Raw genomic sequence first — 15009 nt, forward strand, 5'->3', positions numbered from 1 at the left:
GGATATGATTGCTTTCTATAAATGCATTGGGAAGGGGGTGGGAGAAGTAAACACCAGGGAGTGTGAAGAACTATTTAAACTAAAGGACAATGTTGGCACAAGAAGAAATAGGTATAAACTGGCCATGAACAAATTCAGGCTGGAAATTAGAAAAGGGTTTCTAACTATCAAAGGAATGAGGTTCTGGAACAGCCTCCAAATAGGAGTTGTGGGGGCAAACAATTAGTTAATTTAGTTTTCAGAGACAGCTGGACAAATTTATGAATGGGACTGTATGACAGGGTTGCTTGTGATGGGGATGGGGATGGGCATGGGGGGGGGGGGAGGGAGGCAGAGCTCAGCCCTGAAGGTGCCCTTCTGGTTTATGTCTTATGTTCCTAAAATCTCATGCCTCAGGGCTTCAGCTGGTTGCCTGAAGCGGGTCTGGATGGGATTCTCTTTTTCTACCAACATATTCTGTGTTTGTGCTTTGAGGGGGCACTAAGCATTCTTGTTCTCTCTCTCGGGAGCTTAGCTGGCTGACTGACTGCCATATGTGGAGTTGGGAAGGAATTTTCACTCCATGTCAGATTGGCAGTGACCTTGGAGGGTTTTCTCCTTCCACTGCAGTGTAGAGTGTGGGTCACTTAATGAAATCATCTCGGTAATCAACTCCCTGCCATCGTAGAGTCCTTGGACATTGGTGCACCTTGGTCCTACTTATTGTCTTCCTGTGGCATATAATAGTTTAGTCTCCTGAGGGCTGTAATACTTTGGTCTAATTTTGGTTTTTAGTTTTAGTGCGGGTACTGGGTGGTGTTGGTGGCTTGTGATATACAGGAGGACAGTGCGACTGGCTGTAATCCATGTTCACCATTTTTACAAGACTATGATAAATTTTGTACAGAGTATGCCTTGTGAGATATCATTTCGAAACTCATAATATACTGAACATTATTGTCTTGGTAAAATATGGTGTATCAACATTGTATGTAAAGTTAGAAGATTCTACTGTATAACATAACTGTATCATGTTCCAAGTTTAAGAAAAGCAAGCCAAAACCAGTTTTTCAGAGATAAAAGATACCTGGCTGGAGCTCCAGCGTATCAGCATAATCAGATGAACTGTATTATAGACTATCACCTAGTTAAATGGCCAGGAGGAAGAGTGAAAGCAAGAACTTTGCATACTGACAATAGAACTGGGGGTTCCCGTGTAAACAGAGTGGCTGTCGCTTGAACTCCAGCTGGAGGTAATCCTCAAAGAGGGAAGAATGGTATAAGAATGGAGGACACACAGAACACAAATTACCTCTCTCCCTTCATCTATACTCATGATAGCTACAACATTTGAAAGACAAAGGAAGCATCATTGAACTGGGAAAGGGGGGGTTCTGGCTGAAGCAATCCAGCCAGACTGCTGTAAGTCTTTGGTGAAAACAAACCTTTTTGCTTTTAAGTTCATTTAGCTTGTTAAGTTAGGTATTCATTTGCATCTTATCTTTTTATTTTCTTTGTAACCAATTCTGACTTCTATGCCTTATTACTTGTAATCGCTTAAAATCTTTCTGTAGTTAAAAAACTTGTTTTATTGTTTTACCTAAACCAGTGTGTGTTTGGATTGAAGAGTTGGGAACCTCCACCTGAGATAACAGGGACTGTGCATGTCATTTTCCATTGATGAAATGACAGACTTTATAGAAGCTTGCATTGTTCAGTGGGTGCTGGGCAGTACAAGACATACATTTCTGGCGGAAGGTCTGGGACCAGGAATTGGCTGCTGTCACCCTGTATGTAATTAATGAGTGGCTGGCCAGAGCATTTACGTAATACAGCTAGGAGTGATTTTGCATGCTAGAGGCTGCGTGTGAACTGGCTAGGAGTGGTGGTTCTCACTGCAAAGCAGTGTAAAAGGCACTCCAGGCTGGAGTACTGAGAAGACACAGCTTCTCCAGCAGTCCAGATTGTACCCTGTAGAACGTCACAGTCAGATTAGATGAGCTGGTGGTCCCTTCTGGCCTTAAAATCTATCTTATGGCTTGCCTTTTCCAGGCAGTGCCCCATTGCAGCTGGAAGAGGGAGGCCCCCTGTCCCTATCAGAAGCCACTGCAGCACTTCCAGAAATATGGCTTGGTTGTGGTGGATATCACTAAGGAAAGGCACTTACCCCAGCTGATGCAGTAAGTTAAAGAAGTATGGGCTGGATGAATGGACGATAAGGTGGATAGAAAGCTGGCTAGATTGTCGGGCTCAATGGGTAGTGATCAATGGCTCCATGTCTAGTTGACAGCCAGTATCAAGTGGAGTGCCCCAAGGGTCGGTCCTGGGGCCGGTTTTGTTCAATATCTTCATTAATGATCTGGAGGATGGTGTGGATTGCACCCTCAGCAAGTCTGCAGATGACACTAAACTGGGAGGAGAGGTAGATACGCTGGAGGGCAGGGATAGGATACAAAGGGCCCTAGACAAATTAGAGGATTGGGCCAAAAGAAATCTGATGAGGTTCAATAAGGACAAGTGCAGAGTCCTGCACTTAGGATGGAAGAATCCTACGCACCGCTGCAGACTAGGGACCGAATAGCTAGGCAGCAGTTCTGCAGAAAAGGACCTAGGGGTTACAGTGGACGAGAAGCTAGATATGAGTCAACAGTGTGCCGTTGTTGCCAAGAAGGCCAATGGCATTTTGGGATGTATAAGTAGGGGCAGCAGATCAAGGGAGGTGATCGTTCCCCTCTATTCGACATAGGTGAGGCCTCATCTGGAGTACTGTGTCCAGTTTTGAGCTCCACACTACAAGAAGGATGTGGAAAAATTGGAAAACGTCCAGTGGAGGGCAACAAAAATGATTAGGGGACTGGAACACATGACTTATGAGGAGAGGCTGAGGGAACCGGGATTATTTCGTCTGCAGAAGAGAAGAATGAGGGAGGACTTGATAGCTGCTTTCAACTACTTGAAAGGGGGTTCCAAAGAGGATGGATCTAGACTGTTCTCAGTGGTAGCGGATGACAGAACGAGGAGTAATGGTCTCAAGTTGCAGTGGGGGAGGTTTAGGTTGGATATTAGGAAAAACTTTTTCACTAGGAGTGTGGTGAAACACTGGAATGGGTTACATAAGGAGGTGGTGGAATCTCCTTCCTGAGAAGTTTTTAAGGTCAGGCTTGACAAAGCCCTAGCTGGGATGATTTAGTTGGGGATTGGTCCTGCTTTGAGCAGGGGCTTGGACTAGATGACCTCCTGAGGTCCCTTCCAACCCTGATATTCTGTGATTCTATGAAGATCAATGGTGGCTAGTGGAGATGCCCTGTAGTTAGAGGCAGTGGCTAAAGAGCATTAGGAAGGTGACCAATGATCTGTTGCATCATTCTGGGGTCCATGAAGAATAGGAACTACAGGTCTATTGGTGTCCCTGTGCTGGAGGTTGTCAAGGCCCTGGCAAAGCTTGAAGCCATTGAGCCCTTGTGATGGTCTGAAGTTGGCTGTCACTGGAGACTTCCTCTTTTTCCATCCCACCTGTGTGCCACTACAAGAGCAGTTGGATTCTGGGAGCGGGGGTGGGAGAGAGAGCAAAGCAGAGCCAGAGCTCTCATCTTCTGCCCATATCAATGAATGCAGGAGCCAAGCCAAATGAACTCCTACCAATGCGAACAGTGAGACTGGAAGTAGGCAGGCAAAGGCTGTTCTTTAGGGTAAAAGATGCAATATTTCCCTACCAGGCAAAGCTGCCAATGAACTGAACACTAAGCTTATAGCTCTTTGTATTTATCCCTGCCTGAGGTGGGAGAATGGCCTCCACAAATGCATAGCAGAGGTAAAAGAGAGCAAAGAATGGGTAAGAAGGCTAACTTGCCAAAAAATACAGATCCTTTAGATAAAAGCAATAGTGACCAGCACAAGGAATCACATGAAGAATTGGGCTATGTTGCTAAATAACAGACATAACCACAAGGAATATTAAAGTAGTTTTAAAGTCTAGTAAAGCATTCAGATTTCAATAGCTATTAAACTAACAGTTTAAAAATGGACAACGTTCAAAGTTTGTAGTTATTTGTGTTTATCTATGACCTTTAGAAGAAAGTTTGAATTCTTGTAAATGCTTTCATGTAAATTAGGTGTCTGAAATAATCTAGACAATGCACAAAAGCGTAAAGTTGGAAACACAAACCTTTGTATTGCTCTCCGATTTATGTGACTGGATTTTCACTGCAACAGACAGCATACTTAAACAGTCCACTCCCACACCATCTGAAGAAGTCCTACTGAGACCATCTTCTTCAGAAAAATAAATGGTAGGTTCTAACCAGTGTGGACGCGTTGTGTTAGGCAGTCGTATTTCAGATGGAGGGACAACTCCATCCACCACACCTGTATAGAGATCGTAGCTATGGTTATCCGGTGCAGCAGAGATGTTTGTGATTTAGGTAAAACTACTGGAAATCTGTCTACCCTTACCTGGCGATAAGATCATTTTAACTCTCCAGCTAATTAACAGCAATTAACTTTGCCATAGTATTAGCAAAAAACGGAAACAAGAGCTCAGACATGAGTGATAGGAAAGTTTCTGCTGTTGTACATCCTCTGTTCTTAGAAGTTAGTGATTGGGAGGCTGGTGAAGATCATGAGACACAGTGCCAGATGTACGTCATCCCCCAACTTAATAGAAGCCCTCACATTGAAATTCCCTTAACCTCATTTCCACTCATTTGACGTTATAGGAACAGGAAACCTTAAAACTTACAGGTCCCACTCTCTGCTCCTTGGCTACAATGGAGCTGTCATCCATGGAGACTGTTTGGTCACTTTAAAATACTTTACTGGCTGACTGCACTTTAGCCAGCCAGACAATGACCTAAAACCTACATTAGGATTTCAAGGAGTGCACACAGAATTGTACTATTTTGAAATTACATGGAAATTAACAAATGAGAATGACACTTTTTGAAAAAGAGACAGTTTCTGCAGATTTGAGAGTTTTGCAGGCCAGCAGTTGCAGAGGTCATTTGAAGCTAGATGATCCGGAAGCAAACATATTAATTATTGTTATTTATTATTTGTATTACTATAGTACCTAGGGACCCTAGTCATGGACCAGAACCCCATTATGCAAAATGCTGTACACAGAATAAAATGACTGTCTCTGCCCCAAAGAGCCTGTATTTGACTATTTGTTAATCTTTACTCAAATTCACATCCACTGACATTTTAAGTTCCTACCTTGATGATATAAACTGAGACTGCTAGAATGAAGACAGATGTAATGTTTGTCTTCAAAACCTTCATATTTAGTCACACAGAATAATGAACCACTGTTGAACTCAAACCAGAATTCACCACGCTTGCCTTCCAGAATATTTCCACCATCCTGCTGAAGAAAGAATCAGAAACATACAGCTGCTTGTGGAATTACTGTTGCTGCTTAGGACAGCATAACAGAACGTGTCACTTGCTACCATACAGCTCTCCTCTCCTTGTATTTAATTTTCCTAACATCAAATATGAAGTAATCAAAAATGTTTAAACATAGAATCATAGTCAGATGCATCCTTAACGATATCATTAAGATAGTGAGACTCTAATATCTGAAAGACACACATATGACTACTTGCACAACAAAACTGCTAATAAAGCAATAATACAACAGATAGCACCCAGATATCCTGTCAGCGTATCAAGATACATTATGCCTGTAACGTTTCAGAGTCGCAGCCGTGTTAGTCTGTATTCGCAAAAAGAAAAGGAGTACTTGTGGCACCTTAGAGACTATGAAGTGAGCTGTAGCTCACAAAAGCTTATGCTCAAATAAATTTGTTAGTCTCTAAGGTGCCACTAGTACTCCTTTTCATTATGCCTGTAAGTAAACCTAAGACTTAGCACAATATTGTCCGTTCCTGAAACCTCACCTTTACATCTGTGAATATTGACACTAATCCATGATTAACATTTAAAAGAACAGAGAGAGCGCTCTGTGTGTTCTTGTTTTGCAATTCAAGCTTTTTCTTCCGGCGTGAACGATAGTTTGGATCAACTGTGGAATAATATTGTAGAGTTTCCTCCTCAGATCCACTCTCATCATCTACAAGAAAACAACAACAAAATATCTTGATACAACTAATACAAAAGTTATCGAAGAAAATTACAAGTTTTTCACCTTTAATAACATTCAATTTCACAGCAGTATTTTAGCTAACATTCTATCCATATCAAAACATTCATTTACACATTTCTTTGTGGGATATATAATTGATTTTATATCTTCAAGTCTTCCCCTTGTACACTTAATAGTCTCAGGCAAGTATATCTACCTAGTACCACTGTTGTTCGAGAGGATTTATAAAATACATTACCATAATGAATTGTAGATTTGAATTGACTAAAGCTGTCTTTATTGAAAGTATTGATCAGTTGGCTGGCGACTGACAGTCCAACACCATATGAAATATTCTCAAATGTTTCTACAGGAGATGGAGCTGTGGGTTCCCACAATAATAAGTCATTGCTGATCCTAGAAAGAAAAACATGTTATTGTTGCATTATTAAACATCTGATTAAAATGCCACTTGAATTAAAGCTAATTAATGTACAATAGTCCTGTAACAGATTTCATACAAAATAGTCTGCAAAAGGATGAGATGAGCTCAAGAGCACAAATCGCAGTAACATATTTTAGTGAGCAAAGAAATCCTAATAATCTGCTCTTTAGATCTTTTACAAAAATCTGATTTTTATTAATTATGTCAGGCATTTGATTGTGCAGCACAAATCCTTTACATACGCTAATTCAATGGATATGCCAAAGATAGTTACTCTGGTTGCCTCATGGATATTAAAGAAATTCACAAGACGCACATTCTACATTTCTTTGCTTAAGACAATCTTTTGGGCAATTTGAGTAAAAGGTTTTGCTTGAAGTGGAAGTGACTTTGCAAGACTTGTCCAATGAGAGGACTGAAGGGGCATGGAGTACTTAATTAATGGCTGAGGTGTCATGCAGAGAGCAAAGTCAGGCTCCTGAGGGATAGCTGAGGCTAAAAAAAGATAGGACTTCATATTTTTCAAGGCTAGGGTTAGAGTAATTTAGTGTAAGTACATGCATATTGATTAGAAATTTAATAAAATTTTGGTTTGCTATTTCACTATGTACTTAAGTGTCGATTTCTATATCGACTTCTCTCTATATTCTTTCAAGACTGGTTCAATTTTTCTTTACTATTTTTGCATGTTTTTATGTTGTACATTACTGGTGTTAAGATTGCAAATGGTGATTTTTTTTCTTTACTCTGCCTTATCAAATCTGCTTTATTTAAAACTAGGTCTGTCAAGCCATTAAAAAAATTATTGCGATTAATTGCACTGTTCAGCAATAATAGTATAACATTTATTTAAATATTTTTGGAAGTTTTCTACAATTTCAAATATACTGATTTCAATTACAACACAGAATAATGAAGTGTACATTGCTCACTTTATATTTATTTTTGATTACAATTATTTGCACTGGGAAAAGAGAGAGAGTATTTTTCAATTCACCTAATACAATTAGACTGCAATCTCTTTATTATGAAAGTTGAACTTACAAATGTAAAATTATATAAAAAATAAACCTGCATTCAAAAATAAAACAATGTAAAACTTTAGAGCCTGCAAGTCCACTCAGTCCTACTTCTTGTTCAGCCAATCGCTCAAACAAGTTTGTTTACATTTGCAGGAGATAATGCTGCCCGCTTCTTGTTTATAATGTCACCTGAAAGCGAGAATAGGCATTCTGCTGGCACTGTTGTAGCCAGCATCACAAGATATTTACGTGCCAGATGCACTGAAGAGTCATATTTCCTTCATGCTTCAACCACCATTCCAGGGGACATGCGTCCATGCTGATGATGGGTTCTGCTCGATAACAATCCAAAGCAGTGCAGACCGACATGTTCATTTTCATTCTCTGAGTCAGATGCCACCAGCAGAAGGCTGATTTTCTTTTTTGGTGGTTCGGGTTCTGTAGTTTCCGCATCGGAATGCTGCTCTTTTAAGACTTCTGAAAGCATGCTCCACACCTCGTTCCTCTCAGATTTTGGAAGGCACTTCAGATTCTTAAACCTTGGGTCGAGTGCTGTAGCTATCTTTAGAAATCTCACATTGGTACCTTCTTTCCGTTTTGTCAAATCTGTAGTGAAAGTGTTCTTAAAATGAACATGTGCTGGGTCATCATCAGAGACTGCTATAACATGAAATATATGGCAGAATGCAGGTAAAACAGAGCAGGGGACATACAATTCTCCCCCAAGAAGTTCAGTCACAAATTTAATTAACGCATTATTTTTTTAATTAGCATCATCAGCATGGAAGCATGTCCTCTGGAATGGTGGCCGAAGCATGAAAGGGCATATGAATGTTTAGCATATCTGGCAGGTAAATACCTTGCAACACCAGCTACAAAAGTGCCATGCAAATGCCTGTTCTCAATTTCTGGCGACATTGTAAATAAGAGGGCAGCATTATCTCCTGTAAATGTAAACAAACTTGTTTGTCTTCGTGATTGGCTGAATAAGAAGGAGGACTGAGTGGATTTCTAGGCTCTGAAGTTTGGCATTGCTTTTTTTATTTTTTTTTGAGCCCAGCTATGTAACAAAAAAAAGAGATCTACATTGTAAGTTGCACTTTCACAACAAAGATTGCACAACAATACTTGTATGAGGCAAACTGGAAAATACTATTTCTTTTATCATTTTCACAGTGCAAATATGTGTAATCAAAAATAATATACACTTTTATTTCATTTACAACACAGAATACAATATATGAAAATATAGAAAAACATCCAAAATATTTAATAAATTTCAATTGGTATTCTATTGTTTAACAGTTTGATTAAACTGCCATTTATCACGATTATTTTTTTTTATTTAATCGCATGAGTTAACTGTGATTAATCAACAGCCCTACTTAACCCCCCCCCCCCCCACACACACACACAAAGGGAAGGGAAAAGAATCTAATTCAACAATTTTTGAAGTGGAATTTGAAGAGGAATTCAACTAGATTGTGGCAACTGTAAGATCTTAAAACAAACGTTCATTTGGTGGAAGCAAAAACTTATTTATTTTATTCTCAATAGAAAAGATCTGCCAAATTGTTTTGAGTGGCTGGCTGCTCAGATAGGGTCCAGAGAGGAGACTTCATTGCACTTCTGATAATAACTTAGAATAGCATTTATACAGCACTTTACATTGTTATAGAGCTGTACAAATATTACAGGTCAAATTAATTACTGCAGCTACTGACTTAGTTGTTCTTATGACCAATGAATACACTGACCAGAAATACAGGTCATACTAACCAAGTAAACTAATGCTTATACTCACCTATTGTAAAGTTTCTCATAAAAGGTCTTGTTTGGCAGCGTTAAGTGAACATTTGGTAACATGAGTTCCAGTACATAATGAGAATTGCTGATTGCTTTATCCTGAAACTCTGTCATCTCAACTGCATCACCTGGCATCACCATCTGAAAATAAAACAAAACACAATCTCAAGCTGTTGAGGGTTATCTGGAACAGAAGCTGCATATAAGCCAGAAAGGTAATATTCATTTGTATCTACAATGATTCTGTAAACAGTAAGACTTTGTTTTACCTCTTCATTTTCAAACATGACCCTACGAGAGGAAAAAGGAGAAGGCTCTGGTCTTCTAAGATCACAGACATCCTTAAGAGAATGAGATCCTCCTTCCTCTTCCTCTTGAAAGTTTCCATCACCCTCTTCTTCTTCAGCTGCTATCCTTTCCAGAATGGAGTGTACAGCCAGTGGGTTTATTTTCAATACAATCCTGATATTGAAAAAAGCAAGCAGAATAAATTATTAGTGATATATGCTGAGAATTTTTACAGTAGATATCCACTGGAGATGTATATGTGCCTTTTTTATGAGTTAGCCTGTGAAATGCATTGATACATATATTATGTATAAACTAACACATTAGATGTCCAAATTGTTACATTGCCTACATGTACTATTGTACGTAGGAATTCATCACATTGTAAACTTTCATCCGAAAAAGTGTGAGACTCCATTACATGGTCTGGCATAAATCAATGAAAAACAGGACATTCAGAGATTGGATTGAAATTGCCTCTTTAATTTATGTAACTACATAGGTTGGGGCCTTTATATTATAGATAGTATGAACATCTAACCAGGGGTCTCCCAAACATTAAACATCCTTTTATGTGATATGAACTATAATATCCAGGCTCAAGAAGAGGTTCAGTATTCGCTCAAATTTTCTGGTTTTGCACCAGCATCTTAACAGTTAAAAATTAATTGTGTGTGTTAGATTTTCACTTTAAGAGTATAATAAATTCAGAAGTAAGAGAAAAAGTAAAATGAACATGAACAGTGTATGGATGGAAAATTGTTTAAACTTTTACTCAAATCAAAAATTAAAAGCAATCATACTGCCAAACATCACACATCTGGCAGTGCCATCATGCATTCCCACAGCTCATCGGGATCCTCACATGTTCAGCTGAGCCAGGGAAAGACAGCAGTTATTTGTTGTGAAGTTATACAGTTGTGCCTTCTTGCCACATGGGACTGCTATGGTACCTGCTGACAAGCAAGCCTCTCTGCCTCCCACTCCCACTGCCCTCTGTGCTGAATCCCAGGAAGAGACAGTAGCACTGTACTAGCAGCACAAGGCGAGGGGCCCAATATTGACTCCAGGCTCCCTCACCATCTAGCTTGCTAAATCAGGATGTCTCCTCCCTCCCGCATCACTCACACCTCATGCACCTCAGCAGCCCCAGGCACCACAGTACCTACCCATCTTATAAGAGCTCTGGTGAAAATGCTCCGTGCATCCGAGTAGTGAGCCATCCATTTGCTAGCACGTCCAGTCACCCCATTACCTCCAGGCAACTCCACCAGCCATCACTCCCACATAACATCTTTGGACTCTCTCACCCACCCAGCTTCCTTGTCCCAGACAGCCCCCAGCTTTCTTCCCTCAAAATTCTCCATTCACCTAGCTTTTCCCCACCAAAAGTGTAGGAATTTAGTTATAATTGGCTCATTCCATCCAGAAATCATTCCATCCATTAATAAAGGTCTGTGTTATTTCTGCAAGATAAGATTTCTTCATCTCTAGGTTCTATTCAATTACAGGGATCAATAATGACACATTCTTACTTTGTGCCTGATACTTAAAGTAACTGTCTCTGACTATTTATATTAGTTATTAGAGAAAGTGTTGCTTTTAAAAAGAATTATGATGAAAATTTAAAGATATTTTACCGTGGCCAATCAAAGTTGTCAGATGATATCATATCTCCATCTATGCCACTGGACACTTGAAAGAATTTTATTGAAGATTCTGCTTTATCTTCTTCAAATAAGCCTTAAATAGGAGAAAAGTTTGTAGAAAGATCAAAAATACAGGGGCCAGAGTCTGCCTGCAGGTATAGCTGAGCAGAACCCCGCTCCATGATTTTAACAATTCTGAAGCTAGTACTTTTACAATCTTCATATCAAGCAACACCAGTAAAACAAGTCACATTTTAAGTATCTCTTTTTTTTCCTAACAACAACAAACTGTATTACCCAGAAAGACTTTACTTTAACTTCAGTAAGCTTTTGCCTGTATTGGCATATTTCAGCTAAGAACCAGAAACCTTAATTATATAATACAACACTAAACACCAAGCTTAATTATCTGGGATTCTGATTCAGTTTTGTATTATGCTAAAGATATATACTTCGACTTGGGTTGAGGTTCTATCATAGAAATACCGGAAACTGAAGTAACACAGATAAAATGCTCCTAAAAGTGCAAAATGAAAGTTGTATTCTCAAGAGGGCAAAAGTTCTGTTTAAACTTGCAAGACCTCTTTGTCAACCAAATGACTGTTTGACAATTGAAAAGTATAGTTAGCATTAATATAACATTTGTACTTCTTACCAGCTAGCTCTTTAAAGGTAAGTTCTAATTTAACTTGTTCTGGAGTTGAACCTCCTATAAACTCAGTCTTGAATTCCATGTCTGTAAATTCAAGATGAAGGATTTCCTTCTGAAGTGATTTTTTAAACCACGGTCCTCTTTCCTGATCTGATCGTAGGTCAGGTATAGGGAAGCGAACAAAAAGATCTAATGCTGGTGAAGTGACTTGCACAGAAATTCTACAGTTTGCAGGTGTACGTGAATCATCCAGAAAAACTTCGGTAAAAGCTTTATGCTAAAAAATACAAGGTGAAAAACAAACTAGAGAAGCAGCATTTAAATAAAAAGAAAAGAAAACTTTATTGACTTGATACAATGGTTGTAATAGGTAAAGCTGCATTTTTTATACAATTTCATACAGTACTATACGTGAACTATAAAAGAATATGGACCACCCATACTTTTTTTTGCTAAGCTATTAGAACAGGTACTATCAAACTTTTATATTTAATCAGGATTGAAAAAAATAAAATATTCAGGACAGAGCTACACAAATATAGAATTTAAACCAGGGGTGCAGGGCTGCTTCTAGATTCCCATTATCAGAAGATCAAACGGGTATTTTGGGGCACCTGCATTTAAAAAACAAAACAACCTTCCAAGAGGCTAGGGGGTAGTTAGATCCCTGGAAAATCTTGGATTTTAAGAGTTTAAAAAAGTAAAATTTGGCTAATGTGTCGGTATTTTATTGTTATTTATAATTTATATAAAAGGATGACAATGCTTCAATCTGCTGCTACCCCACTACTTTACATTGGATGGCTTTGTACCTATTCTGGCCGGACAATAATTTTGAGACCCTTTAAAATGTTCCCGTTGCCTCCTGGTAGCTCCAGGCCCGCCAGCATGCATATAAATTAATTTCACTCACCAGACTAATGTGTTTGTTGTAAGATGTGTACATGTGAGATGCCATCATCTCCACTGTGGTTAGTTTCTGTGGCTGAAGCAAAGAATTTAGTCTGTCCACAATACTGATATCCAGTTCACAAAATACTGGACTTAGCTTGATTTGTAATTCTGCTTTCTGTGGAACAGAGCTCAGTCTTCCTTGACTACCCTACAGAAATAAGTACATCAATATTCTCAATGAAATACTGAAAAATACATTAGAAAAACAAAGGATGCTTGCAATATACATCTTTCTATGCAACCATCAAGATATAAAGTTACCTTTAAAGATTAGAGAAGAAATATTATGCTACAGCATAATGCAACAATGCAGTCAGGTTGTTTTTTTTTCAACCTTACCTGAGGTCCTCTGTTATCTGAGTGCTTATAATGGAGCTGAAGACATGAAAGAGGATGTGTATCATTTCCTTTTTCAGAATGAAATGTTAGCAGCTTGAAAATAAAAAATTAAATAATTAATAGATGTAAAACAAACAAAAGAACCAGAGAGCAGGAAAAAGCATAGTCTATCTGGCCCAAACTGCCAGTCAATCCAGTATTCAACTGCTTGTCTGATAGCCACAGATCCAATAAAGAGCCACAACTTCTGATTCAGACTGGGGAGACTGTCCAGAAAGCCCTGAGCCTCACACACCACATTTGAGGAGACAGATAGGAAGTGATCAACAAGCACAGGCGCGGCTGAGAGCAGATGGAATATAGCGCCTGAATGACAGCAACTAGGGCCACCATCATGAATCCAATATCATAGGCTCATCTCAATCTGAGTATGAGCAAGGAGCAGTTGGGCCAAGAGCCATCACCTAAGAAAACCTGCCCACTGCCCAATTGGATGGGGTGGCAAGCAGCACTTTCTTTGAAATGTTTCAACCTAATTTTCAAAACACAATTCCTTTTGCTTCACACACACAAAACATTAGAGAACTCTACAGGCTTGATCCTTTGGTGGCAGGGAAAGAGGGGACACTGTGGCCCATTATCTGAGTTTTCAATTAAAATTTAAGATGTCTTAATACTACCCAATCACTACAAAAATACAATAAGTTAGTAATCTTAACTTTTCCAATTCTAACAGTAGAGTAGGATTTCCCTTCTGAAAACCTATCCAGTTAACATTTCCATTTCCCTGGTGCTTGGTTAATAACAGTATTTTTAATTACCTCTGTGTAGTGAGGTTGAATGGAGCAGGAGTCGGTAGAGAAAAGACATTCCAGTAGTTCCATATGCCCAATGGACAAATCTGTGCTGAAGCATCGAGAAGCAGACCTTTGTCTTTGTTCATAAGAGACTTTGATGCCAGTACCTATAAATCTGTTATGAGAAATAAAGGTATAAATATGTATAAAATGGATTGCAGTAATCACTTTGAAAATTCAGAAACGTCTCGTGTATATATATGTGTGTGTGTATACATATATATTAGGGCTGTCAAGCGATTAAAAAAATTAATTACGATTAATCGCTCTGTTAAACAATAGAATACCATTTATTTAAATATTTTTGGATGTTTTCTACGTTTTCAAATATACTGATTTCAATTTCAACACATGATGCAAAGTGTACAGTGCTCATTTTCTATTTATATTTTATTATAAATATTTGCACTGTAAAAAACAAAAGAAATCATATTTTTCAATTCACCTAATACAACTACTGTAGTGCAATCTCTTTAACGTGAAAATTGAATTTACAAATGTAGAATTATGTACAAAAAAACCCTACATTCAAAAATAAAACAATGTAAAACTTTAGAGCCTGCAAGTCGACTCAGTCCTATTTCTTGTTCAGCCAATTGCTCAGACAAACAAGCTTGTTTACATTTGCAGGAGATAATGCTGCCTGCTTCTTGTTTATAATGTCACCTGAAAGTGAGAACAGGCGTTCGCATGGTGCTGTTGTAGCCAGCATCGCAAGATATTTATGTGCTAGATGTGCTAAAGATTCATATATCCCTTCATGCTTCAAGCACCATTCCAGAGGACATGTGTCAGTGCTGATGACTGGTTCTGCTCGATAACGATCCAAAGCAGTGTGGGCTGATGCATGTTCATTTTCATCATCTGAGTCAGATGCCACCAGCTGTAGGTTGATTTTCTTTTTCGTTGGTGCGGATTCTGTAGTTTCCACAT

The 15009-nt window shown here is 38.8% G+C and overlaps 1 protein-coding gene across 2 annotated transcripts in view; it reads right to left on the minus strand.

Annotated features, from left to right (window-relative positions):
* ATG2B (autophagy related 2B) overlaps positions 1-15009 on the minus strand; it is a 78716-nt gene that overhangs the window by 36365 nt on the left and 27342 nt on the right. Inside the window, exons 12-22 of one of the 2 annotated variants that reach the window (XM_074956186.1) lie at positions 14041-14191; positions 13220-13312; positions 12840-13028; positions 11930-12203; positions 11266-11368; positions 9607-9799; positions 9336-9478; positions 6324-6481; positions 5880-6052; positions 5194-5341; positions 4145-4344 (exon numbers count right to left, since the gene is read on the minus strand). In XM_074956186.1, coding sequence (XP_074812287.1) covers positions 4145-4344; positions 5194-5341; positions 5880-6052; positions 6324-6481; positions 9336-9478; positions 9607-9799; positions 11266-11368; positions 11930-12203; positions 12840-13028; positions 13220-13312; positions 14041-14191 — 1825 coding nt within the window. Of the gene's footprint in view, positions 1-4144; positions 4345-5193; positions 5345-5879; positions 6053-6323; positions 6482-9335; positions 9479-9606; positions 9800-11265; positions 11369-11929; positions 12204-12839; positions 13029-13219; positions 13313-14040; positions 14192-15009 lie in introns of both variants that reach the window. The other variant, XM_074956185.1, reaches the window with a different exon arrangement.

Source organism: Natator depressus, chromosome 6 (assembly GCF_965152275.1).
Source record: "Natator depressus isolate rNatDep1 chromosome 6, rNatDep2.hap1, whole genome shotgun sequence".
Taxonomy (NCBI): Eukaryota; Metazoa; Chordata; order Testudines; family Cheloniidae; genus Natator; species Natator depressus.